Source organism: Octopus bimaculoides, chromosome 29 (assembly GCF_046866305.1).
Source record: "Octopus bimaculoides isolate indiv1 chromosome 29, ASM4686630v1, whole genome shotgun sequence".
Taxonomy (NCBI): domain Eukaryota; kingdom Metazoa; phylum Mollusca; class Cephalopoda; order Octopoda; family Octopodidae; genus Octopus; species Octopus bimaculoides.
In genome coordinates this window covers 17,857,645-17,882,426 of record NC_142956.1, presented here as the reverse complement: position 1 = coordinate 17,882,426, position 24,782 = coordinate 17,857,645, and the positions used below count along the sequence as shown (strand labels likewise).

General features: G+C 36.1%; 5 protein-coding genes across 13 annotated transcripts in view; 2 read left to right on the top strand and 3 right to left on the bottom strand.

Moving 5' to 3' along the window:
• Positions 1–19,422, top strand: part of LOC106876802 (uncharacterized) — a 99,711-nt gene extending 80,289 nt beyond the window's left edge. For 6 of the 7 annotated variants that reach the window (XM_089344974.1, XM_089344971.1, XM_089344969.1 and 3 more), the window contains one exon: positions 16,408–19,422. In XM_089344974.1, the coding sequence (XP_089201100.1) occupies positions 17,221–18,318 (1,098 nt within the window). In that variant the 5' untranslated portion in view covers positions 16,408–17,220 and the 3' untranslated portion in view covers positions 18,319–19,422. Of the gene's footprint in view, positions 1–5,258; positions 5,385–16,407 lie in introns of those variants that run through there. The other variant, XM_089344973.1, reaches the window with a different exon arrangement.
• On the bottom strand, positions 856–5,173 carry LOC106876800 (uncharacterized). The gene is made up of 4 exons (XM_089344980.1): positions 4,309–5,173; positions 2,110–3,899; positions 1,688–2,027; positions 856–1,526 (listed from the first exon to the last, which is right to left on the bottom strand). Exons 2-4 carry the CDS (start codon positions 3,519–3,521, stop codon positions 1,398–1,400), a joined length of 1,881 nt encoding a protein of 626 aa, XP_089201106.1. The 5' UTR covers positions 3,522–3,899; positions 4,309–5,173; the 3' UTR covers positions 856–1,397.
• On the bottom strand, positions 6,931–11,158 carry LOC149130398 (uncharacterized). 2 transcript variants are annotated; one of them, XM_089344945.1, is made up of 2 exons: positions 10,631–11,158; positions 6,931–9,197 (listed from the first exon to the last, which is right to left on the bottom strand). In XM_089344945.1, exon 2 carries the CDS (start codon positions 9,029–9,031, stop codon positions 7,391–7,393), a length of 1,641 nt encoding a protein of 546 aa, XP_089201071.1. In that variant the 5' UTR covers positions 9,032–9,197; positions 10,631–11,158; the 3' UTR covers positions 6,931–7,390. The 2 variants fall into 2 exon arrangements, with proteins under 2 accessions (XP_089201071.1, XP_089201072.1); XM_089344946.1 differs by lacking the exon at positions 10,631–11,158 and adding an exon at positions 9,358–10,624.
• LOC149130397 (uncharacterized) lies at positions 11,509–16,411 on the bottom strand. Of its 2 annotated transcripts, none has more exons than XM_089344967.1 (2): positions 15,490–16,411; positions 11,509–13,531 (listed from the first exon to the last, which is right to left on the bottom strand). In XM_089344967.1, the coding sequence occupies exon 2, from the start codon at positions 13,385–13,387 to the stop codon at positions 12,251–12,253; it is 1,137 nt and encodes a 378-aa protein (XP_089201093.1). In that variant the 5' UTR covers positions 13,388–13,531; positions 15,490–16,411; the 3' UTR covers positions 11,509–12,250. The 2 variants fall into 2 exon arrangements, with proteins under 2 accessions (XP_089201093.1, XP_089201092.1); XM_089344966.1 differs by lacking the exon at positions 15,490–16,411 and adding an exon at positions 15,207–15,345.
• A 143-nt stretch (positions 19,423–19,565) lies between the features above and the next one.
• Positions 19,566–24,307, top strand: LOC149130396 (uncharacterized). The gene is made up of 2 exons (XM_089344978.1): positions 19,566–20,041; positions 21,573–24,307. Exon 2 carries the CDS (start codon positions 21,948–21,950, stop codon positions 22,602–22,604), a length of 657 nt encoding a protein of 218 aa, XP_089201104.1. The 5' UTR covers positions 19,566–20,041; positions 21,573–21,947; the 3' UTR covers positions 22,605–24,307.
• Positions 24,308–24,782: the final 475 nt, after the last annotated feature.

The following is a 24,782-nucleotide window of genomic DNA, read 5'->3' as shown; positions in this document are numbered from 1 at the left end:
CTCTTTTGCCGAACCGCGGGGACGTAAACACCAGCATCGGTTGTCAAGCGATGTTGGGGAGACAAACACAGACACACAAATATGTATACATATATACGACGGGCTTCTTTCAGTTTCCGCCTACCAAATACACTCAGAAGGCTTTGGTCGGACTGAGGCTATAGTAGAAGACACTTGCCCAAGGTGCCACGCAGTGGGACTGAACCGGGAACCATGTGGTTGGTAAGCAAGCTACTTACCGCACAGCCACACCTGCGCCTATATATATATATACATATATACGATAGGCTTCTTTCGCTTTCATGTCTACCAAATCTACTCACAAGGCTTTGGTCGGCCCGAGGCTATAGTAGAAGACACTTGCCCAAGGTGCCACGCAGTGGGACTGAACCCGGAACCATGTGGTTGGTAAGCAAGCTACTTACCGCACAGCCACTCCTGAGCATGTCCAGCAGAGAATAATTGACCATGGCTAGAAACTGGAGTGTAATACATTAGTGTCAAAACAATATATCCACAAGAAAACAGAGCAAATGAATGTAATTAATATTGTTTGAATGAAAAACACACATCATAATTAGTGAATTGATGCAAATACGGAAAATGTGAAAAATGAATTTGTTTTGTAAAAAGTAATACGTTTGCTTTATTTTATTCACCAGGACATCTATTTTATCACTGGTATTGTTATCGATCAATATGAATAAATACATGTTTAGTTAGGGTACATGATTCAGAGAATGATTTAGCACAGATAACACAGTCATAACAATCTTGGGATCTTTTTTAAAACGGGGGCCACAAAACGAAGCTATGGCTTAATCAGCCAAAGAAGTAAATATAAACAACTGAATACTTATCGAAATAAGACAATTTTTTACATGAAATAAATTCGAATACAAAAATATTTTTCTGTTCTATAACACAAAATAGATAAGTATACGAAGTTTGAAAGTCTTTCGGTACCAAAAACACTACGTAAAAGATTAATGAAAAATGTGGCCCCCGTTTTAAAAAAGATCCCAATCTTGTCCTGTATGAATATGTTTGTGTGCAGTTTATTATTATGACTTATCACAGACGTCACAGTAGTATGATTTCTCTCCTGTATGAATGTATTTGTGTTGAGTTACCATAGATTAAACAGTTATATAGTTTCTCTCCTGTATGAATGCATTTCTGATTAGTTAAATATTGTTCCACAGAGAATGATTTACCTCAGGTATCACAGTAATAGAGTTTCTCTCCAGTATGAATACGTTTATAAGTATATAAAGCATATTCCTGAGAGAATGATTTGCTGCAGACATCACAGTCACATAGTTTCCCTCCAATAAGAATGGACTTGTAATTAAATATTTTCTTACACAGAACGATTTACTGCAGATATTACAGTGCTATGGTTTGTCTCCTGTATGAATGTATTTGTGCCTATTTAAGTAACTTTTCTGAGAGAATGATTTACCACAGATATCGCAGCGATATGGCTTCTCACGCGTATGAACGCGTTTGTGTTTAGATAAATACTTTTTTTTACACAGAATGACTTACCACAGATATCACAAGAATACGGTTTCTCTGCTGTGTGAATGTATTTATGAGAAGTTAAACTGCTTCTGGAACAAAATGATTTACCACAGACATCACAGGCATATGGCTTCTCTCCTGTATGGGTGCCTTTGTGCACAGATAAAGTACTTTTTTGAGAGAATGCTATACTACAGATATTACAGTGATATGGTTTCTCTCCTGTGTGGATGTATTTATGAGAATTCAAAGTGCTCAAGTGAGAGAATGATTTACCACAGATATCACAGTGAAATGGTTTCTCTCCTGTATGAATGGATTTGTGATGAGTGAGGCCATTCTTTTGAGAGAATGATTTACCACAAATATTGCAGTGATATGGCTTCTCATGAGCATGAGTGAGTTTGTGAGTAGTTAAATAACTTCTTAATGAAAAGGATTTACCACAGATATCACAGTGATATGATTTCTGTCTTTTATGAATGGATTTGTCATAAGTATGGCAACACTTTTGACAGAACAATTAACCACAAATATCAGTGATAAGATTTCTCTCGAGAATGAATATATTTGTGAGAATTAAGGTTACCTTTTCGAGAGAATGATTTACCACAAATATCACACTGATATGGTTTCTCGTTAGTATGTATACGTTCATGAGCAATTAAATAACATCTTAGTGAAAAAGATTTACCACAAATATCACAGTGATATGGTTTCTCACTTGTATGAATGTATTTGTGTTTAGTAACATTAACGGGATTAGTGAATGATTTACCACAAATATCACAGTGATAAGGTTTCTCTCCAGTATGAATATTTTTGTGAGAGATAACGTAACTTCTTCGAAAAAATGATTTACCACAAATATCACACTGATATGGTTTGTCTCCAGAATGAATGGATTTGTGATATGTAAGGCTACTGTTGTGAGCGAATGATTTACCACAAATATCACATTCATATGGTCTGTCTCCAGTGTGAGTGTATTTGTGAGTTATAAGCCTGGCCTTCTGAGCGAATGATTTTCCACAGATATCACACTGGTGAGGCTTCTCTCCTGTATGAATATATTTGTGTGTAGTTAAGTTACCTATCTGAAGGAATGATTTACCACATATGTCACAGTGATATGGTTTCTCTCCTGAATGGATGTATTTGTGAGAAGCAAGGCTACCTCTATGAGAGAATAATTTACCACAAATATTACATGGATATGATTTCTCTCCTGTATGAACATTTTCATGAGAGATGAGGTTACTTTTCTGAGAGAATGATTTTCCACAGATATCACAATGATGAGGTTTCTCTCCTGTATGAATGTATTTGTGTTTAGTTAAGTCACCTATCTGGGAGAATGATATACCACATATATCACAGTGATGTGGTTTCTCCCCTGTATGAATGAATTTCTCTGAGAATGATTTACCACAAGTATCGCAGTCGTTTCGTTTCTCTCCTGTGTGAATGCGTTTGTGAGAAGTAAGGCTACTTTTATGAGAGAATGATTTACCACAGATATCGCAGTGATATGGTTTCTCTCCTGTATGAATGGATTTGTGAGAAGCAAGATGACTTTTTTGAGCGAATGTTTTACCACAGATATCACACTGATATGGTTTCTCGCTTATGTGAATGTATTTGTGAGAAGTAAGGCTATTTTTCTGAGTGAATGATTTACCACAAATATCACACTGATATGGTTTATCTCCTGTATGAATGTATTTGTGAGAGGTAAGGTTACTTTTTTGAGAGAATGATTTACCACAGATATCACACTGATGTGGTTTCTCTCCTGTATGAATGTATTTGTGAGAGGTAAGGCTACATTTTTGAGAGAATGATTTCCCACAGATGTCACAGTGATATGGTTTCCCTCCTGTATGAACACATTTGTGAATAGTGAGATTTCCCTTGTTAGAAAAAGTCTTTTTACAGATATCACATTGGTGTGATAATTTTTCTCTTTCTTTTGTCATCTTCTGAGGATTCATTATTGTTCTCTTGTATACAAACAAAATATATTTTCCCGTTCTTCTTTATATATTTCTTTGTTGATTCAAATACTTCTGCTGCTATATTTTCCACAAGTCTGGTCTTTGTCAATATCTAAAGGTAATACAAACACCTTTGTTGATTTTTCCAAGTTCAGACTGAATGGGAAAATACTTTAGTAAATATTCCAGGTAATGATGAAAACAAATGTTGCTATTAATTCAGAAGAAATATTTCAGAGTTTTTCACCATAGACAAATCATATAAAGAGGGTTATATCTATTATTTATAACATCTTCCATTAGTCTTCAAATGATGATCAATATTCATGATGGATCTCACATAGAAGCTCCTTTATACCACTAACATTTCACATTCTGAAATGATATAGAAACAGTAGAAGATATAGGAAAAACTTACAAAGCAGAGATTCAACTATAAAAAATATTACTACATTTTCATAACGTTAAACTGTTGATATAATCTTTTACCCAAACAAGTGGTCTTTGAAATTTATTTTGTTACTAAAATTATATGATACAACTTTGTGTAATGTCCACATATACACAGACTTCAGTTCTTCTACCTTCGGATATTATGTAAAACGTTAAACTATAGAATATTGGGCAATAACATTCTACTATCTTCAGTAACAAAAGTCACTACTGTTTAACCCTAGGTTATCCCTGAGCAGGTCTATTATTAATGAAATTAGGTAGTGTTCATGACTGTTACAACTTGCCTAACAGATCAAACATAAACATAACTAAAATTTAGTGAACGAACCTGTCCCAGTTTTTCCTCTTGTAATTTTCTTAATAATGTGTATCTTTTACAAACAAACTGTGCCAAACTCCGACAAGCTGATCCTTGAAAACGTATTTCTGCAAAATGTTGTCCCGAAATATGGTTAAAGAAATGGGGCTAATGCACTTTCGCACCTCACCTTCAAAAATACATTTTTCTGGAAATTTTATCAAATTCCTAGGTTTCAGTTAGATATTGAAGATTACAAATATGCAAAGAAAAAAAATGGTGAAGGTGCACTTGTAAAAATTAGAGATTTAACCATTGTAAGATTGATAGACAGATGTATGTACTTGTATATGAAAGATAATGCGTGAACTTCTTTGTGTGCGTGTGTGAGTGACTACAACCACATAGAGCTGAACACAGTGTGAGAAAAGTAATTTTAAAAAATTATGGAAATTAACGAATAATCACATGGTTCCATACGATAGGATTTAGACAGTCCTGAGAGGTATACAGACACTTCGTCCGTTTCCTTGCCAGTTCATGACGTTTACCGATTCTGTCTAGAAAAAACTGTATCTTGGTTTACCGTAGTGGTATCACTGGCCACATGTTACAGTCAGCTATTGGTGTTTTACGATGTTGCAGATTATTTATTCTCAGGAGCTGAAAGTGGACAGAATTATTAACGTGTATCGTTTAGACAGAATAAACAGCAAATACAGATGTTTAGCAAATGATACCTCTATAATAAAACAATAAACAGCTTTGAATGGACACAATCAGCAAATGGAATGTCTACTAAAATAATAGAAATTAAAAATATTGTGATTTTTTCATGGCCAAGACAAGCAAAATCCAGATTTTTCGATGCATAATTTATAAAGTTTACTGGACAGTAGAATTAATATTAACATCTTACCTCTGATGACATATTAGTCGGTGCTTCGCATGAAATATTTTGAATTACACAAATAACCGATCTAGGGAGGAAATATTATTGAAAGACACAACAAAAAGCCGACACGGAACCTCAACGAAACGAACTAACAATAAAGTTGTTGTGCGTCCTGTATTTACTCACACTTTTGTCTGATGCTAAAACTAAGGTAGTAAATTGTTAATGCATTTTAGTGCCATAATTACTTTCTGAAAATGTGAACTGGGCGATGGAAGAGAATACGCACACCACCCGTTTTCGGCGTGACCGTAACCTTAACTGCCGAAAACGGGTGGTGTGCGTATTCTTTACCTCTGCCATAATATTTTTTATTATGCCATTTCATGTTGAATATTTGAATATTCTTAATTTAACAGATATTAATTTATATGAAAACACAAAGTGTCTTCTACTATAACCTAGGGCCGACCAAAGCCTTGTGAGTGGATTTGATAGACGGAAACTGAAAGAAGCCCATCGTATATATATATATATATATATATGTATGTATGTGTGTATATGTTTGTGTGTCCGTGTTTGTCCCCCCAACTTCTCTTGACAACCGAGGCTGGTGCATTTACATCCTAGCGGTTCGGCAAAAAGAGACCGATAGAATGGGTACTAGGCTTACAATGAATAAGTCCTGGGGTTGATTTGCTGGACTAAAAGGCGGTGCCCCAGCATGGCCGCAGTCAAATGACTGAAACAAGTAAAAGAATAAGGAGAGTACCGGAGAAGTTTCAGCTAATTGATCTAATGTCAGATTCGCGGAATTTGGCATTAACAGTTTCCTTTAAGTTATGTGGTTGACCGTTGTTCAGGGTTTGGTTGATGACCGACTTGAGATGAACAGTTGTTTGGATAGATTCGAACAGCTCAAAATGCCGTTTCAGGGAAGAAGTGAAGGATCCACTATTCCCATTCATCACGTGGAGGGAGACAAAATTGAACAGGAATAGTTTCTTATTTCTTTAAACACAGAGGGGACAAACAAGGACAGACAAACGGATTAAGTCAATTACATCGACGCTAGAGCATAACTGGTACTTAATTTATCAACCCCAAAAGGATGAAAGGCAAAGTCGACCTTGGCGGAATCTGAACTCAGAACGTAACGGCAGACGAAATACAGCTAAGCATTTCGCCCGGCGTGCTAACGTTTCTTATTTCTTTATTGCCCACAAGGGGCAAAACACAGAGGGGACAAACAAGGACAGACAAATGGATTAAGTCGATTACATCGACGCCGGTGCGTAACTGGTACTTAATTTATCGACCCCGAAAGGCAAAGTCGACCTCGGCAGAATTTGAACTCAGAACGTAGAACAGGAATAGTTTCTGCCATTCTTAGGTGTTGTTGGATAGGCAGATGTTCTTCAGCGGTTTCGAGAGAACACTGGCGAGACAACTCCACGGACCCTCAGGGATGCGATTAAACAGGTTACGCTTGGACAAACCCTGGAGGGTGGCAGCAAAATCTTCGACATGGATCTGGACTTCAGAGCAAGGTTCTGTCCTGAGTATGTCAGAGCTTAAGTGACATAGGTTGCACGTCAAAGAAACATTCGGCTTGATGTAATGCCGACGCAGCTGCTATGGTAATGTAGGCTACACAAGTGGCATAGATGGGAACTGGAATGTCATGCATTAGTATAATTATTACATATCCACAAGAAAACAGAACACATGAATTTAATTGATTGAATGACGAGTGATACAATTTCAGCACTTTATTGACCAGGACATAAATTTCATCACTGATATTGTTATTAATTAATATGAATAGATATCTGTTAAGTTCAGGTACATTACTGAGAGAATGATTTACCAGGGATAACACAATCATAAGAATCCGATCCTGAATGAATATGTTTGTGTTTAATTAAGTAATTACAAGAAAATGACATCACAGATATCACAGTAATATGGTTTCTCTCCTGTATGAATGCATTTGTGATTTGTTAAATATTGTTCCACATAGAATGATTTACTATACATATCGCAGTGATAGGTACTCTCTCCTATAAGAAAACATTTATGAGTATATATAGCACATTCCTGAGACAATGATATAACACAGATATCACAATGACATAGTTTCTATCTGGCATGAGTGGAAGTGTGATCAGTTAAATATTTTCTAACACAGAATGATTTACTGCAGATGTCGTTGTGCTATGGTTTCTCTCCTGTATGAATGTATTTGTGTCTAGTTAAGTTACTCTTATGCGAGAATGATTTACCACATATATCACAGTGATGTGGTTTTTCTCCTGTATGAATGTATTTATGAGAGGTTAACTTGCTTTGATAAAAAAATGATTTACCACAAATATCACAGGGATATAGCTTGTCTCCTGTATGAGTCCGTTTGTGCACAGATAAACTACTTTTTCGAGAGAATGCTGTGCTACAGATATTACATTGATACGGCTGCTCTCCTGTGTGAATGTATTTATGAGAGGTTAAAGCACTCAAACAAGGGAATGATTTATCACAAATATCACAGTGGTGTGGTTTCTCCCCTGTATGAGTGTATTTGTGATAAGTAAGGCTACTTTTTTGAGAGAATGATTTACTACAAATATCACAGGTATATAGTTTCTCTCCAGTATGAGTGTATTTATGATTAGTAAGGTTACTTTTATGAGAGAATGTTTTACCACAGATATCACACCGATATGGCTTCTCGTTAGTATGAATAAGTTCATGAGTAGTTAAATAACTTCTTAGTGAAAAGGATTTACCACAAATATCGCAGTGATATGGCTTCTCTCCTGTATGTATGGATTTGTGAGAAGCAAGGCCAGTCTTCCGAGGGAATGATTCACCACAAATATCACAGTGATATGGTTTCTGTCCTGTATGAATGGATTTGTGATACATAAGGGTACGGTTGTGAGAGAATGATTTACCACAGATATCACATTGATATAGTTTCTCTCCTGTATGAGTGTATTTATGAGAAATAAGACTAGTCTTCTGAGAGAACGATTTACCACAGATATCACAGTTATAAGGTTTCTGACTTGTATGAATGTATTTGTGTCTTGTTAAGCTACCTATCAGGCGGAATGATTTATCACAAATATCACAGTGGTATGGTTTCCCTCCTAAATGAATGTATTTGTGAGAAAGTAGGCTACTTCTATGAGAGAACAATTTATCACAAATATGACATTGATATGAACTCTCTCCTGTATGAACATTTTTGTGAGATGTGAGATGAATCTTCTGAGAGAATGATTTTCCACAGATATCACAATGATGAGGTTTCTCTACTGTATGAATGTATTTGTGTTTAGTTAAGTCACCTATCTGGAAGAATGATGTACCACATATATCACAGGAATATGGTTTCTCCCCTGTATGACTGAATTTGTGATAAGTAAGGCTATTTGTTTGAGAGAAAGATTTACCACAAATATCACAGCGATATGGTTTCTCCCCTGTATGAATGTATTTGTGAGAAGAAAGGTTAATTTTTTTAGAGAATGATTTACCACAAATACGACATTGATATGGTTTCTCGCCGGTATGACTGTATTTGTGAGAAGTAAGGTGAATCTTCTGAAAGAATGATGTTCCACAAATATCACAGCGATACCGTTTCTCTCCTGTATGAATATATCTGTGAGAGGTAAGGTTACTTTTCTGAGAGAATGATTTACCACAGATATCACAACGATATTGCTTCCCGCCTGCATGAATGAATTTGTGAACATTGAGATTTCCCTTATTAGAAAAAGTCTTTTTACAGATATCACATTGGTGTGATAATTTTTCTCTTTCTTTTGTCATCTCCTTAGGATTCATTATTGTTCTCTTGTATACAAACAAAATATATTTTCCCGTTCTTCTTTATATATTTCTTTGTGTTATATCTATTATTTATAACATCTTCCGTTAGTCTTCAAAAGATCGTCAATATTCATGATGGATGTCACATAAAAGCTCCTTTATACCACTAACATTTCATATTCTGAAATGATATAGAAACAGTAGAACGTTGCAGAGGTAAATGATAAAAACTCTGTTGTCGTTAAATGTTGTGAAATATTTTAACAAGAAATATTTTTAAAAGAAAGAAAAGAAATCAGTGTGTGCCTTGTTGTTAAATGTTTTCTTTAAAAAAAACTTACTTTGACTATAAGCATCGGTTTTGTTTTGTTGTTGGCATCTCTTCTGCTTCTTCTGTTCTGGACAGTTTGATTTGCTGAGCATTTGGCGCACATGGCATTCTGGGCTAGCAAACAGCAGGCTGTTTGTGTTGGAACCCATAGTGGCATCAGAGGGCCGTGTGTGGCGTAACAGTATTTTTAGAGGGAGGAGTGCCACAAAGAAAAGCATATCCACTCACAGATTTTCAGTGTATTCAAAAATCACATACCCGCCACCCCCAATTTTCCTTGACTGGTTAGGGCAAGGAATACTCGAGATGAACAAATGACAAGTCGCTTAGTCGAATTAGCCCGTCATTTTACTCCACAAATGTTCTGCTGCACTTTCCTATATCAACTGTTTCAACATGGTTGGCACTCTGTCGGTTACAACGTGCAAGTGGCTGAGCACTCCACAGACACGTGTACCCTTAACGTAGTTCTCGGGGAGATTCAGCGTGACACAGTGTGACAAGGTTGGCCCCTTGAAATACAGGCACAACAGAAACAGGAAGTAAGAGTGAGAGAAAGTTGTGGTGAAAGAGTACAGCAGGGTTCGCCAGCATCCCCTGCCGGAGCCTCGTGGAGCTTTAGGTGTTATGACATTTTAATACTGAGCAACGCCGGGTATCTCTGCTAGTCGTTCCATAAAATACAATAGGAGAAAAATATTGAAAAAAAAACATCAATACGTGAGAGAGTGAAAAGGGAGCGTGGTTTGGGTTGTGCTAGAAACAACAGCGAAACCTCCCTTGGATTGTTCACCTTTTCCAATGAAAATATTTACATTTATTATTTTAACCGAAAAGGTTCCTCCCGTGATTTTTAAGTTAATAAAGAAAACGGCCAAAATCGGTGTAGATGGGTATTTTTCTTAAGTTTATAGCATCCAATTAAGCATAACAAGAAAGTTACTTCTTAATTTTTTTTTTTTACAAAAATTATACCATTATATTAATAGAATGAACTGTCAGTTTTCCAAATAGCAAATTAAAACTTGAAATGAAAACACTGAAATATCCACTAAAATAATGAAATATCTACTTAAATAATTGAAATTAAAAATCTGGTGCTTTTTCATAGCGATAACAAGTAAATTAGTGATTTTCTAGGCATAAATTATGAAGTTTACTGGACAATAGAATTAATATCGATTTCAGACTAGCAATATTTAAAACCTTCAAAACTGCCAGGTGTTTCCAATTAGCCAGATACATAAGCTTTTACTACAAATAAAATATGTATTAGATCTTACCTCTGATGATATATTAGTCGGTGCTTTATAAGAAATATTTTTAATTACACAAATAAGCGATCTAGCGAAAAAGACACATCAAAATTCCGACACGGAACGTCAACGAAACGAATTAAGAATCAGGTTGTTTTATGCTCCTCGTATTAATAACACTTTTGTCTGATGCTAAAACTAAATTGGTAAAGTTTTGAAAATGTGAATTGTAAGAAAAAAATCCGAATAATGACAAATGATAGAAAGCTAGAACCTGAAAATTTCACAGCTACTTTTACGCTATCCGTGTACCGAACCACAATGTTAAAGAAAGCAACATGACTTGTCAGATAGTGATGGGTGTGGGGAACAGGATACGTGTTTGAAAACCATTGTTGGTCTGTTTACACTCCTGTGACTTAGTTCTCCAGCAAAAGAGTCGGATGGTATAGCTACCAGATATAAAATGTTTTGATATAGTCTTTCTCATTCGCAAAACGATCCTCCCCGTTAATTTTGTTTAGATCGTTTTCAGCTTTGGTTTATCGATGTAACTTCGAATTCTGATTACGATCAACCCATTACTTTATCTCCTAAATTGAGGAATCTGATGTTATTTGGCATTAAAATTAGGAAATTTGGGTTAATTTTAGACAATCAACAGACAGCGGTTTAAATGTACAAGTGGCGCATTCACTTCATCTTGATATTTAATCAAATAATATCAACAAAATATATAGTTTAAAAATAAAGATTTATTGTACGTTAAGTTTGGAGAATTGGTTAACTTTTATCATACACTGATCAACTGTGTGAATTCTATAATTTATGTGTGTGTCACCATTACGACTTTTGGTTGAATGTTCTGCATATATAATGATAGGAGAAAAAAAGAGTGAGACAACTTTATTTTTGTTTCTGTTTATTAAATTAATTCACAAAATCTTTTGAGATAAGATTTTAGGGATTTAGAATAAAATAAACATGCTGTATCTATCATTGCATGGGTTAGACAAGGTACATGTTTGGACCATAGGTATGGTGAGGATAAAGCCTTTGACATGCATATTGCAGTCTCCACCCAACATCGTGAAAAACATCAATAAACCACCAGCTTGTTCTGGGATGTGTGGAGCAGTAATACAAAAGGTTACAGATCATGGAATACCTAGCCATATGTCATGTCATGCATTAGTATCATTATCACATATCCACAAAAAAAAAACCCAGAACAAATGAATTAAATCAACACTATTTGAATGAAAAGCACACATTATAATTAGTGGCAAATGAGTAAAATGTAAAAAAAACTAATTGATTGAATAACGAGTGATACAATTTCAGTACTTTATTGACCAGGACATAAATTTCATCACTGATATTGTTATTAATTAATATGAATACATATCTGTTAAGATCAGGAACATTATTGAGAGAATGATTTACCAGGGATAACACAATCATAAGAATCCGATCCTGAATGAATGTGTTTGTGTTTAATTAAGTAATTACAAGAAAATGACATCACAGATATCACAGTAATATGGTTTCTCTCCTGTATGAATGCATTTGTGATTCATTAAATATTGTTCCACATAGAATGATTGATTATACATATCGCAGTGATTTACTGCAGATGTCGTTGTGCTATGGTTTCTCTCCTGTATGAATATATTTGTGTCTACTTAAGTTACATTTTTGAGAGAATGATTTACCACAGATATCACAGGAATATGGTTTTTCTCCAGTATGAATGTATTTATGAGAGGTCAATGTGCTTTGATAAAAAAATGATTTACCACAAATATCACAGGGATATAGCTTGTCTCCTGTATGAGTCCGTTTGTGCACAGATAAACTACTTTTTCGAGAGAATGCTGTGCTACAGATATTACATTGATATGGCTGCTCTCCTGTATGAATGTATTTATGAGAGGTTAAAGCACTCAAACAAGGGAATGATTTATCACAAATATCACAGTGGTATGGTTTCTCTCCTAAATTAGTGCATTTATGAGAAAGAAGGCTCCTTCTATCAGAGTATAATTTATCACAAATATTACATTGATATGAATTCTCTCCTGTATGAACATTTTTGTGAGATGTGAGATGAATCTTCTGAGAGAATGATTTTCCGCAGATATCACAGTGATAAGGTTTCTCTACTGTATGAATGTATTTGTGTTTAGTTAAGTCACCTATCTGGAAGAATGATGTACCACAAATATCACAATGATATGATTTCTCCCCTGTATGACTGAATTTGTGATAAGTAAGGCTATTTGTTTGAGAGAAAGATTTACCACAAATATCACAGCGATATGGTTTCTCTCCTGTATGAATGTATTTGTGAGAAGAAAGGTTAATTTTTTTAGAGAATGATTTACCACAAATACGACATTGATATGGTTTCTCGCCTGTATGACTGTATTTGTGAGAAGTAAGGTGAATCTTCTGAAAGAATGACTGTCCACAGATATCACAACGATGCCGTTTCTCTCCTGTATGAATATATCTGTGAGAGGTAAGGTTACTTTTCTGAGAGAATGATTTACCACAGATATCGCAGCGATATGGTTTCTCTCCTGTATGAATATATTTGTGAGAAGTAAGGAGACTTTTTACAGAGAACGATTTACCACAGATATCACAAAGATATTGCTTCACCCCTGCATGAGTGAATTTGTGAACATTGAGATTTCCCATATTAGAAAAAGTCTTTTCACAGATATCACATTGGTGTGATAATTTTTCTCTTTCTTTTGTCATCTCCTTAGGATACATTATTGTTCTCTTGTATACAAACAAAATATATTTTCCCGTTCTTCTTTATATATTTATAACATCTTCCGTTAGTCTTCAAAAGATCGTCAATATTCATAATGGATGTCACATAAAAGCTCCTTTATACCACTAACATTTCATATTCTGAAATGATATAGAAACAGTAGAAGATATAGGAAAAACTTACAAAGCAGAGATTCAACTATAAAAAATATTACTACATCTTCATAACGTTAAACTGTGGATATAACCTTTTACCCAAACAAGTGGTCTTTGAAATTTATTTTGCTATTAAAATTATATGATACAACCTGGTGTAATATCTACATATACACTGACTTCAGCTCCTCTATTTTCAGATATTATGTAAAACGTTAAACTATAGAATATTGGGCAATAATATTCTACTATCTTCAGTAACAAAAGTCACTGTTTAACCCTAGACTGAGCAGGTCTATTATTACTGAAATTAGGTAGTGTTTATGACGGTTACAACTTTTATAACAGATCAAACATAAACATAACTACAATTTAGTGAACCAACCCATCATGACTTTTCCTTTTGTAACTTTCTTCATAATAAAAACAAACTACAGTCACATATGTTGAAGGTGTAGTCACTAATTTAGAGTGATTGCTCTGTGATTTAATGTATGAAGAGTACCCGTGGGAGAAATTGTACAAATCCCTTTCAAACGGCATAGATTACGATTATAAAGAAATTTGTGGGGGAAATATTTTTCCGCGGGACTGGGGAGAGGCGCTTCAGTAAAACGAAGCAAGTTAATATTGTTACTAATGGGAGAAAAAAATTATATCCGGATGATTTCACATTCACACGATGTGAACATCGCTCTCTAGTTTCAAATTTAAAACACAGAGAGTGGGTGATATTGAGAAATATCCCTTTGCCATTAGCTGGGCTTGAAACAGTGCTCTAGTTCAGGGGTTTTCAAACTTTTTGACTTGTGGACTCCTTTATATTTCAGGCTTTACCTTAGGGACCCCCTTAAAAACGCTTATGAAATTTATACATAAATATTTGCTTAAAATAACATATATTTTTACATTTATTTATTTAACAGTATTTAACAAATAGGTTTATTGTCAATTAAAAGATTTCGATTTAAAAACATATATAAAATCAAATTGCCCATAAAAAGTATTTGCTGTCCACGGACCCCCTGTCTTGTCCTTGCGAACCCCCTGTGGTCCGCAGACCACAGTTTGAAAACCCCCTGCTCTAGTTGTTCATGCTAGCAGGATTTCAATTGTCTTGTCAGAAGGCATGGTTTTTTTACAACTATAGGTACTTGATCTCTTGACCCCTACAGTCACAGAGTTTAAAATGACAGTTTCAAAGGTAAACACACAGCGTTACCTGCAATATACCTGTCTTTCTGGCTGTATCGCCAGATATATACAGGTAACTCTCGAGTTGCAAGGACAGACGGAGAGAGCGAGGGAGACAAGCCACCTAGCAGGGGAGATGCACATTTTACCCAGTGGAGTTAGTGTTGAGGTGTGGAAGAAAGAAACAGGTGCAAATGAAGCGACCAGGAATGTGAACATCGCAGAAGTAAATGATAAAAACTCTGAAATATCTACTGAAATGATTGAAATTAAAAATATTGTGCTTTTTCATGGCCATGACGATTAAAATCCAAATTTTCTAGGCATAAATTATGAAGTTTACTGGACAATAGAATTAATATCGATTTCAGACTAGCAATATTTAAAACCTTCAAAACTGCCAGGTGTTTCCAATTAGCGAGATACATAGGCTTTTACTAAAAATAAAATATGTATTACATCTTACCTCTGATGATATATTAGTCGGTGCTTAATATGAAATATTTTTAATTACGGGTGGAAGGTACAAAAGGAAGTCTTTCCTTGTACCTTTATACTTTCTCATTCATTGCGATCCTTTTATTCCCCTGTCTCCCTTACAACCTTCTGCCGTTTTTCTCCACTACGATCCTCCTCTTATTCACTGCGAACCTCCCTTTTAATACCTTCTTCCTACCTTCAAAGCTTTTTACTTAATTCATTCTTTCATTCCGTCTTTGTTGACATATTCTCTTAATCAACTTTCCTACCTTTTTAGAATTAATTCCTCCAAGGTATTTCCGATTCTTTTTAACATAATTTTCTCCCTCTCATTACATTTTCCTGTAATCAATTCTCCGTTATGTTGGTGGAATGGTTAGCATGCCAGACTCCGTCTCTTGTGTTTATTAGTTTTGCGTTCAAATCCCGGCGGCGTCGATTTTGCCTTCCATCCTTTAGGAATCGATGCGATTGATTAATTCCTTTCCTAATATTTCAAACGTGTATTTAACAGATTCTTGTCTTTTTTTCTTTTCTTCATCTTTTATAGATGCAAACATCCAGCGACTGTCAACCTGATCTTAATGAATATTCATTCGTTGTTTCTGTTATTATTTCATGGACAAGCATTAATTTTTGAACTGATTCATATTTGATTATCATCATGAATGCTCTCTAATGTAAATAAATTAATAATAATAATAATAAAAATTCCATAGCGTAATTTCCAGGCAAGGGGTAATGTATAAATACTATAATGGTTCACTTTTACGAAACGAAAAAGAGGTATAACTACAGTTTGGTGCCCCGCTGACGAAATTTTTTTCTTTGATGTGATCTTTGCAGTGTGTAGTCACGCATTGACCTGATGAAACACCACTCCTTTTCGATTCACTAAAGCGGGTCTTTTTTTCTTCAAAGCTTGGTTCAAACGCTCTAATTGCTGACAGTAGACTTGAGCATTGGTTGTTGCATTAGGTGGTAACAATTCAAAGTGAATTACTCCTTTGCAATCCCACCAGACAGAGAGAAGAACCTTTTTCCCATTAAGTTCGCCTTCTTGGTTGTGGTTGAGCTTTTTCCCTTTTACCAAGCCACCATTTACGATGTTTAACATTTTAATAGAAGATCCATTTTTCACTTGAGTATTCTCTGTAGCTTATAGTGTTGTTTTTCTATTATTTCAGGATATCAGATGACATTGGATTTAAAGAATTATGTTTTACCCTGGATGTGTCACCAATATTTATCATCATTCAAGAACCAAAAGAACATGTTATTTTTTTCATAAAACCTGTGATATGTTTCCTCAGAACTGAAGTATATAGTAAAAAAAAAAACAATGTCTTTACTTCATTGTCTGAAATGTGTACCTGAAGGATGTGGATTCTAATTTAATTCACATTACAAAGTAATTAGCAGCATCCACAGATATTGACTAAAATTACAGTTGATATAAATATTCTTTTCTACTCTAGGTACAAGGCCTGAAATTTTGGGGGAGGGGGCCAGTTGACCAGATTGACCCCCCAGTACACAACTGGTACTTGATTTATCGACCCCAAAATGATGAAAGGCAAAGTCAACCTTGGTAGAATTTGAACTCAGAACATAGCGGAAGATGAAATACCACTAAGCATTTTGCCTGGCGTGCTAGCGTTTCGTTTCTATTCTAGGCACAAGGCTCAAAATTTATGGGGAGGGAGCCAGTCGATTACATTGACCCCAGTACATAACTGGTACTTAATTTATCTACCCCCGAAAGGTTGAAAAGTAAAGTCGACCTCGGCGGAATTTGAACTCAGAACGTAAAGACAGACGAAATACTGCTAAGCATTTTGCCTGGTGTACTAGCATTTCTGCCAGCTTGCTGCCTTAGTTGATATACAAATATTGCAAAAGAAATATGTCTTAGGAATTAAATATATGTGTGTGTGTGTGTGTGTCTGTAACTGTTCAGAAGAAAAACACTTGTGTAGTATGGTGAGAGAAGAAAAATTATGGAAAATGAATTGTGTGAGAGCACAGGTAAATATGAAACACAAACTGAAATGTTTGGTTTTTCTGATGAGACACCAAAAGATTCCGAAACAGCATTATACCAGTGTGATATATGTAAAAGATCTTTCTCTCAAAAATGTGATCTCACTACACACCAACTTGTTCATACAAAAAAGATGCCACATTCGTGTGATATCTGCGATAAATCCTTCTCTCTAAGTCATCACTTAACTGTGCACAAACGCATTCATACAGGAGAGAAGCCATATCATTGTGATACTTGTGGTAAATCCTTTCCTACAAGTAGTAACTTAAATAAACACAAACGCATTCATACAGGAGAGAAACCATATCGCTGTGATATCTGCGGCACATCGTTCTCTCAAAATGACCTCTTAACTAAACACAAACGCATCCATACCGGAGAGAAACCATATCACTGTGATATCTGTAGTAAATCATTCTCCGAAGGAAGTACGTTGAGAAAACACAAACGCATTCACACAGGAGAGAAGCCATATGATTGCGATATCTGTGGGAAAGCATTCTCTCAAAAAACCAACTTAACTAAGCACAAGCTCATTCATACAGGAGATAAGCCATATCAGTGTGATATCTGTGGTAATTCTTTCTCACAAAATTATCTCTTGACTAAGCACAAACAGATCCATACTGGAGAGAAGCCATACGATTGTGATGTTTGTGGTAAATCCTTTTCTGTGAGTAGTAACCTAACCACGCACATACGAACTCATACGGGGGAGAAGCCATATCACTGTGATATCTGTGGTAAAGCATTCTCTTTGAATTATTACTTGTTTATCCACAAACGCATTCACACGGGTGAAAAACCATACCACTGTGATGTCTGCAGCAAATCGTTCTCTCGTAACCATGACCTAACCATCCACAAGCGTTATCATACAGGAGAGAAGCCATATCACTGCGATGTCTGTGGCAAGTCGTTTTCTGCAAGTGGTAACTTAACGAAACACATACGCATCCATACGGGAGAGAAACCATATCACTGTGATATCTGTGGTAAATCATTCTCAGCAAGTTATAACTTAACGGAACACATGTGTATTCATAAATGAGAAAAGAATATCATCGTTTTCTCCACTTATCACTAAATCATCACCATCATCATCATTTAGCATCCTCTTTTCCTGGCATGGGTTAGATGGTTTGACAAAAACCAATGCATGGTTTCTACAGCTGGATGCCTTTCCTAAGGCCAACCACTTAACAGAGGGTACTAGGTGCTTTTTATGTGACACCAGCACTGGTGAGGTCGCCAAGTACCCACAAGATAAAAACCACTCAACTGAGTCAGGTTTAGACTGGAGAAAGAAAAAGTATCGCAGAGGGAGAGGAGCAGATTTCTTGCTGAAGAGGGAGAAAGACTGAGAACAAAGGGTGTTTATTTACCTGTGTATGTGTGCGTAGACGTCACTTTGGCGACATCTGTTTCTGCCTTTAGGTTGTAAAATTGCAAATAAGCCACCCATATTATTTATATATATCTCATCATCATCATCATCATCCAGTGCTTTAAATCCGGGTTTTGTCCCCGTTAACGGGGATGGCCAGAGCTACCTCAGTGACATAAGGCAATTTTGGAGCTGGATTTTCTACAGAGAGGGAGCATGCCCTTGCTTACCCCACAACCTCAGTTTCTAGACATGAGTGGTCCCGAGACCAAGGCCTCTACTATGATTATATATATATATATATATATATGCACGTATCTAGCATGAAGAACTTAAGCGAGCTGCACGAAAGCGCATGGCTCATATAGCGAATGGGGAAAGCTTAATCTGCAATGTTTGCAGTCGTGTATGCTTTTCATGAGCCGCAAATGCAAAATATAAGTTAGTCCTAGAGCGCACAATGTTCCTGAAGGTCGATCACGAGTGGACGGCCATCATCATATATATATATATATACATCTCTGGGAGAGCAGTGTCCTCTCCAAATGGAGCTGCTCAGACACCCATGCAGCAACCGAATCCTACCGCTGTCTTGGGTGACAAGGAGACGACTTTATATCCAGCATGCTCGGTCAAGAGTGGACAGCCATCATATATATATATATATATATATACACTCACACATATTCTAATCAAATTAGAAGCTCTTTTATAAGAACTGCCTGAAAATGTGTACTCCAAAAAATAAAGAATTTGTACCACTTTGAACAAGAATGCCTTCATTTTTCTGTTGTTTTTGTTGACGGAGCATGCCGTGTGCCATTTGGGTTGTTTCAGCCGGATTACCCATCAAGTTAATGTTACAGCAAAGGCGTCATGAGAGCCTCCTATCTGCTAGGTCAATTCCAAATTTCTGAAGCTTGAAAAACGGCCTAACATGGGGAGAGGTCAATTATAAAATGTGAAATTTTTGAGAAATTACTTATTCAGAGATTTGGCTATTATTTCTAGCATGTAATTGGGCCTTCCAAATTCCTGGGGCTTGAAAATAGGGCTGACATGGGGAGGGGTTAATTAAAGAAAGTGAAATTTTTGAGAAATTACTTATTCAGAGATTTGGCTGTTGTTTCTAGCATGTAATTGGGCCTTCCAAATTCCTGGGGCTTGAAAATAGGACTGACACGGGGAAGGGTTTTCGTTTCGTATCTTTTGTTACCAATCCGAGTTTTTCTTACAATTCACATTTTCAAAATGTAATTTACATCTAACAACAATTCTATATATGTATATACTGTAATATGTTTCAAAGCAGTTCTAAAATCATAATTGAAGTTTTAAAAATTCGCAGCCTTAAGTTAGTGTACCACGGACGAAACAGTAATATCAGGTGCGTATCCTCTGTATTATTTCTCCGTTTCGTTGATTTTCCGTGTCGGATCGCTCACATGCATAATTAAAGCTATTTCACATCAAACACTGATTTATATATCAAAGCAGGTAGGATATAATATACATGTTATTTTTGGTAATCTTCCAGTTTCGAGGGGTAAAAGAAATATTCAAGGGAAATAACTGAACGACTTACCAGTATTATCCGTACTACTTATTTCTCTAAAACAGCATGCGACGGAATTTTAACAGGCAGAAAAGAATCTAAAACAGCATTTTCCATTTTTCCTCTAATATTAATTCAGAAGTCAGGATTTCGTTTTCAGCAACAATAAGATGTTGTGCAGCCGTTCTTCCACGAGGCATTTTCGATTTCTCATAAGAAACTATGATATTCAATCACGTGTGTGATTTATATTATAAACAGTTAACGGCAATCAAATCACGTGATTTATTTATAAACAAAGAAGTACGGATAATACTGGTAAGACGTTCAGTTATTCCCCTTGTAATTTATTTACTTTTTTAACCCCTCGAAACTGGAAGATTACCGTTATTTTTAATAAACTCCGATGATCTTGCCTAATTCGAAGCTCCATACAATAGTAAAAATATTCAATGTTGCTAGTCTATGTTCGATATGAATTCTTTTGTCCGTAAACTTCTTTAATTATGCTAAGAAAGTCTGGATTTTACTTGGCATGGACATCAAAATGCTCCAAATTTTTAATTTCTTTAATTACATTAGATATTCCATTTGCTGATAGTGTCCATTCAAAGCCGTTTATTGTTTTATCATAGCGGTATCACTTGCTACATATCTCTGTTGTTTATTCTGTCAAAATGATCCACGTTAATAGTTCAGTCCATTTTTAGCTCCTGAGAATAAACAATTATCTGCCAGATCGTAAAACACAAATAGCCAACTGAAACGTGGAGCCTTGATTTTTGTTGTTGGCACTCCGTCGCTTACGACGCCGAGGGTTCCAGTTGATCCGATCAACGGAACAGCCTGCTCGTGAAATTAACGTGCAAGTGGCTGAGCACTCCACAGACACGTGTACTCTTAACGTAATTCTCGGGGAGATTCGGTGTGACACAGTGAAATTAACGTGCAAGTGGCTGAGCACTCCACAGACACGTGTACCCTTAAGGTAGTTCTTGGGAAGATTCGGCGTGACACAGTGAAATTAACGTGCAAGTGGCTGAGCACTCCACAGACACGTATACCCTTAACGTAGTTCTCGGGGAGATTCAGCGTGACACAGTTTTTATATATATATATATATATATAAACTACACTCTCGGAGTGGTTGGCGTTAGGAAGGGCATCCAGCAGCAGAAACTCTGCCAGATCAGAAGGGAGCCTGGTGCAGTCATCTGGTTTCACCAGTCCTCAGTCAAATCGTCCAACCCATGCTAGCATGGCTACAGTCAAATGACTGAAACAAGTAAAAGAGTAATATTTCTATAGTTGAATCTCTGCTTTTTAAGTATTTTCTATATCTTCTCTTTCTCTATCATTTCAGAAAAGGAGTTTGTTATGTCAGATACATCAAGAAAATTGATCATCTTTTGAAGACTAATGGAAGATGTTATAAATAATAGATATCACCCTGTTTATAGAATATATCTATGGTGAATATCTGTGAGATAACAATATCTCTTCTGATTAATAGCAACGTTTCTTTTCCTCGTTGCCTGTAATATTTACAAAACTATTTCACACTCTGTTTAAACTTGGAAAATCTGCAAAGGTGTTTGTATCGTCTTCAGATATTGACAAAGATCATAGTTGCTGGAAATATAGCTGTTGAAGTGTTTGAATAAACATAGAAATATAAAGAAAAGAAAACAAAAAAATATATATATATTGTGGTGTCGTAAAGAAACATTATAGAACAATGAGTTATGTGAGAAATGTAAAGAATGACTTATTTCCTGAAGAGATGACAAAAGAAAGAGGAAAAAAGTTGTACCATTGTGACGTCTGTAACAAGTCATTCTCTCACAAGGGAAATCTCAATAGACACAAACGTATTCACACAGGAGAGAAGCCATATCACTGTGATATCTGTGGGGAAGCATTCTCTAAAAAATACACTTTGACTACTCACACATACATTCATACAGGAGAGAAACCTTATTGCTGTGATATCTGTGGTAAATCATTCTCCCAGATAGGTGCCTTAACTATCCACAAATATATTCATACAGGAGAGAAGCCATTTCACTGTGACATCTGTGGTAAATCATTTTCTCAGAGCGGTAACTTAAGTAAACATATACACATTCATACTGGTGAAAAGCCATACGGCTGTGATATTTGTGGTAAATCCTTCTCTCAGATTGGTTCCTTAACTATGCACAAACGTATTCACACAGGAGAGAAGCCATATCACTGTGATATCTGTGGTAAATTTTTCTCTCAGACATGTAACTTAGCTACACACAAATGTATTCATACAGGAGAAAAGCCATATTCCTGTGAGATATGTGGTAAATCGTTCTCTCAAAGTGGTAACTTAACTAAACATATATCTATACATATTGATCACTGACAAAATCCACAGCAAAACGAACATCATGGTAATCATAGAACAGCAATTTTATTAATTTTTGCTCAACAATTAATTTTTTTACATTTTCCTTGTTTGGTTAAATACACTAATTACAGCATATTTGGAGGTGCAATGGCCCAGTGGTTAGGGCAGCGGACTCGCGGTCATAGGATCGCGGTTTCGATTCCCAGATCGGGTGTTGTGAGTGTTTATTGAGCGAAAACACCTAAAAGCTCCACGAGGCACCGGCAGGGGATGGTGGCGAACCCTGCTGTACTCTTCCACCACAACTTTCTCTCACTCTTTCTTCCTGTTTCTGTTGTGCCTGTAATTCAAAGGGTCAGCCTTGTCACACTGTGTCATGCTGAATATCCCCCGAGAACTACATTAAGGGTACATGTGTGTGTGGAGTGCTCAGCCACTTGCACATTAATTTCACGAGCAGGCTGTTCCGTTGATTGGATCAACTGGGACCCTCGACGTCGTAAGCGACGGAGTGCCAACAACAACAACAGCATATTTTTTTTTCCATTAAAATACCATGAGAACCAACAGCTTTGAAATATCCAGAACAAGCAATATACCAATACGAATGAACCTACAGAACCTGCACACCAACAGCATGATGAACACACAACCTAATGTAACTAGAATGACAGGGCAAGCACTATACAACCCTAGGTCACTAACAACAGTCACAAATAGGTGTTCCTGCAGGAATAAATCTAATTACCCAATGGATAACTTCTATGAGATTCATAATGTTGTTTATAAATGCACTGTGCACACAAGGGAAGGCACTTATGTGTACATTGGTACCACAGCTGACTATATCAAGACTCGATACAAAAATCATGTATCTTGCTTTAAAAAAAGTGAACAAGAATTTCCGTGACAACTGAAAACTGACAACATTAACTATGAGCTATCATGGTCAATTATAAAATACATGAAGAGCTATAACGCACGTTCTAGGAGGTGTGGACTGTGTTCTAAGGAATCCCTATTAATTTTACTTACTAGGGGCAAAAGTGAATAATAAATTAACAGAACAAATTACCCATTGTTTACATGCTATGAAAGCAACCTTCAAATACTACCACACTGTAAACACAACACTGAACTGCCATAATCCACATTGAACAGTGAACCCCGTGCTATCAATTGCTATATCTGTCTCTATACCCCTGGACAAATATATGTGTCTTTACTTATGTAACATCTATTGTCCTGTGTCTACATTATGTGTGCGAATAATCTTACATGTATATACAATCTATGTGTACATATATACATATATATGCAGAGTGTACCTATTTGTATCTGCCTGTGTGTACATATGTGTACTGAGTGTAAGTACGTATGTATATACGTGAATACCTATGTGTGTATGGGATTGGCTGACATACGCATGTAATGTATGCTGGCATGAGCCCATGAATAAACTTATTATGTACATCTGTCTGTCTTTGCATTGATTTAAACATATGAATGTGCACATCTGTTTGACTGTACATCTGTCTAACTCAGGGGGTTTTCAAACTGTGGTCCGCGGTCCACAGGGGGTCCGTGGACAGCAAATACCTTTTATGGGCAATTTGATTTTATATGTTTTTTAATCGAAATCTTTTAATTGACAATTAACCTATTTGTTAAATACTGTTAAATAAATAAATGCAAAAATATATGTTATTTTAAGCAAATATTTATGTATAAATTTCATAAGCGTTTATAAGGGGGTCCCTAAGGTAAAGCCTGAAATATAAAGGGGTCTGCAAGTCAAAAAGTTTGAAAACCCCTGGTCTAACTGATAAAGTCTCTCAATTCAGTGAAACTGAAATGTAAATCTCCTGGCTTAAAACCATATTATCCCACCCAAGGGGTCTTTAATGCCCTGGGCATTGCATCTGGTGTTATTGCATCATTCTGGGCCCACAAGAGAACAGTACACTTTGAAGATGAAACAATTACTCTTTTACTTGTTTCAGTCATTTGACTGTGGCCATGCTGGAGCACCGCCTTTAGTCGAGCAAATCGACCCCAGGACTTATTCTTTGTAAGCCTAGTACTTATTCTATCAGTCTCTTTTGCCGAGTCGCTAAGTTACGGGGACATAAACAGACCAGCATCGGTTGTCAAGCGATGTTGGGGGAACAAACACAGACACAGAAACATATA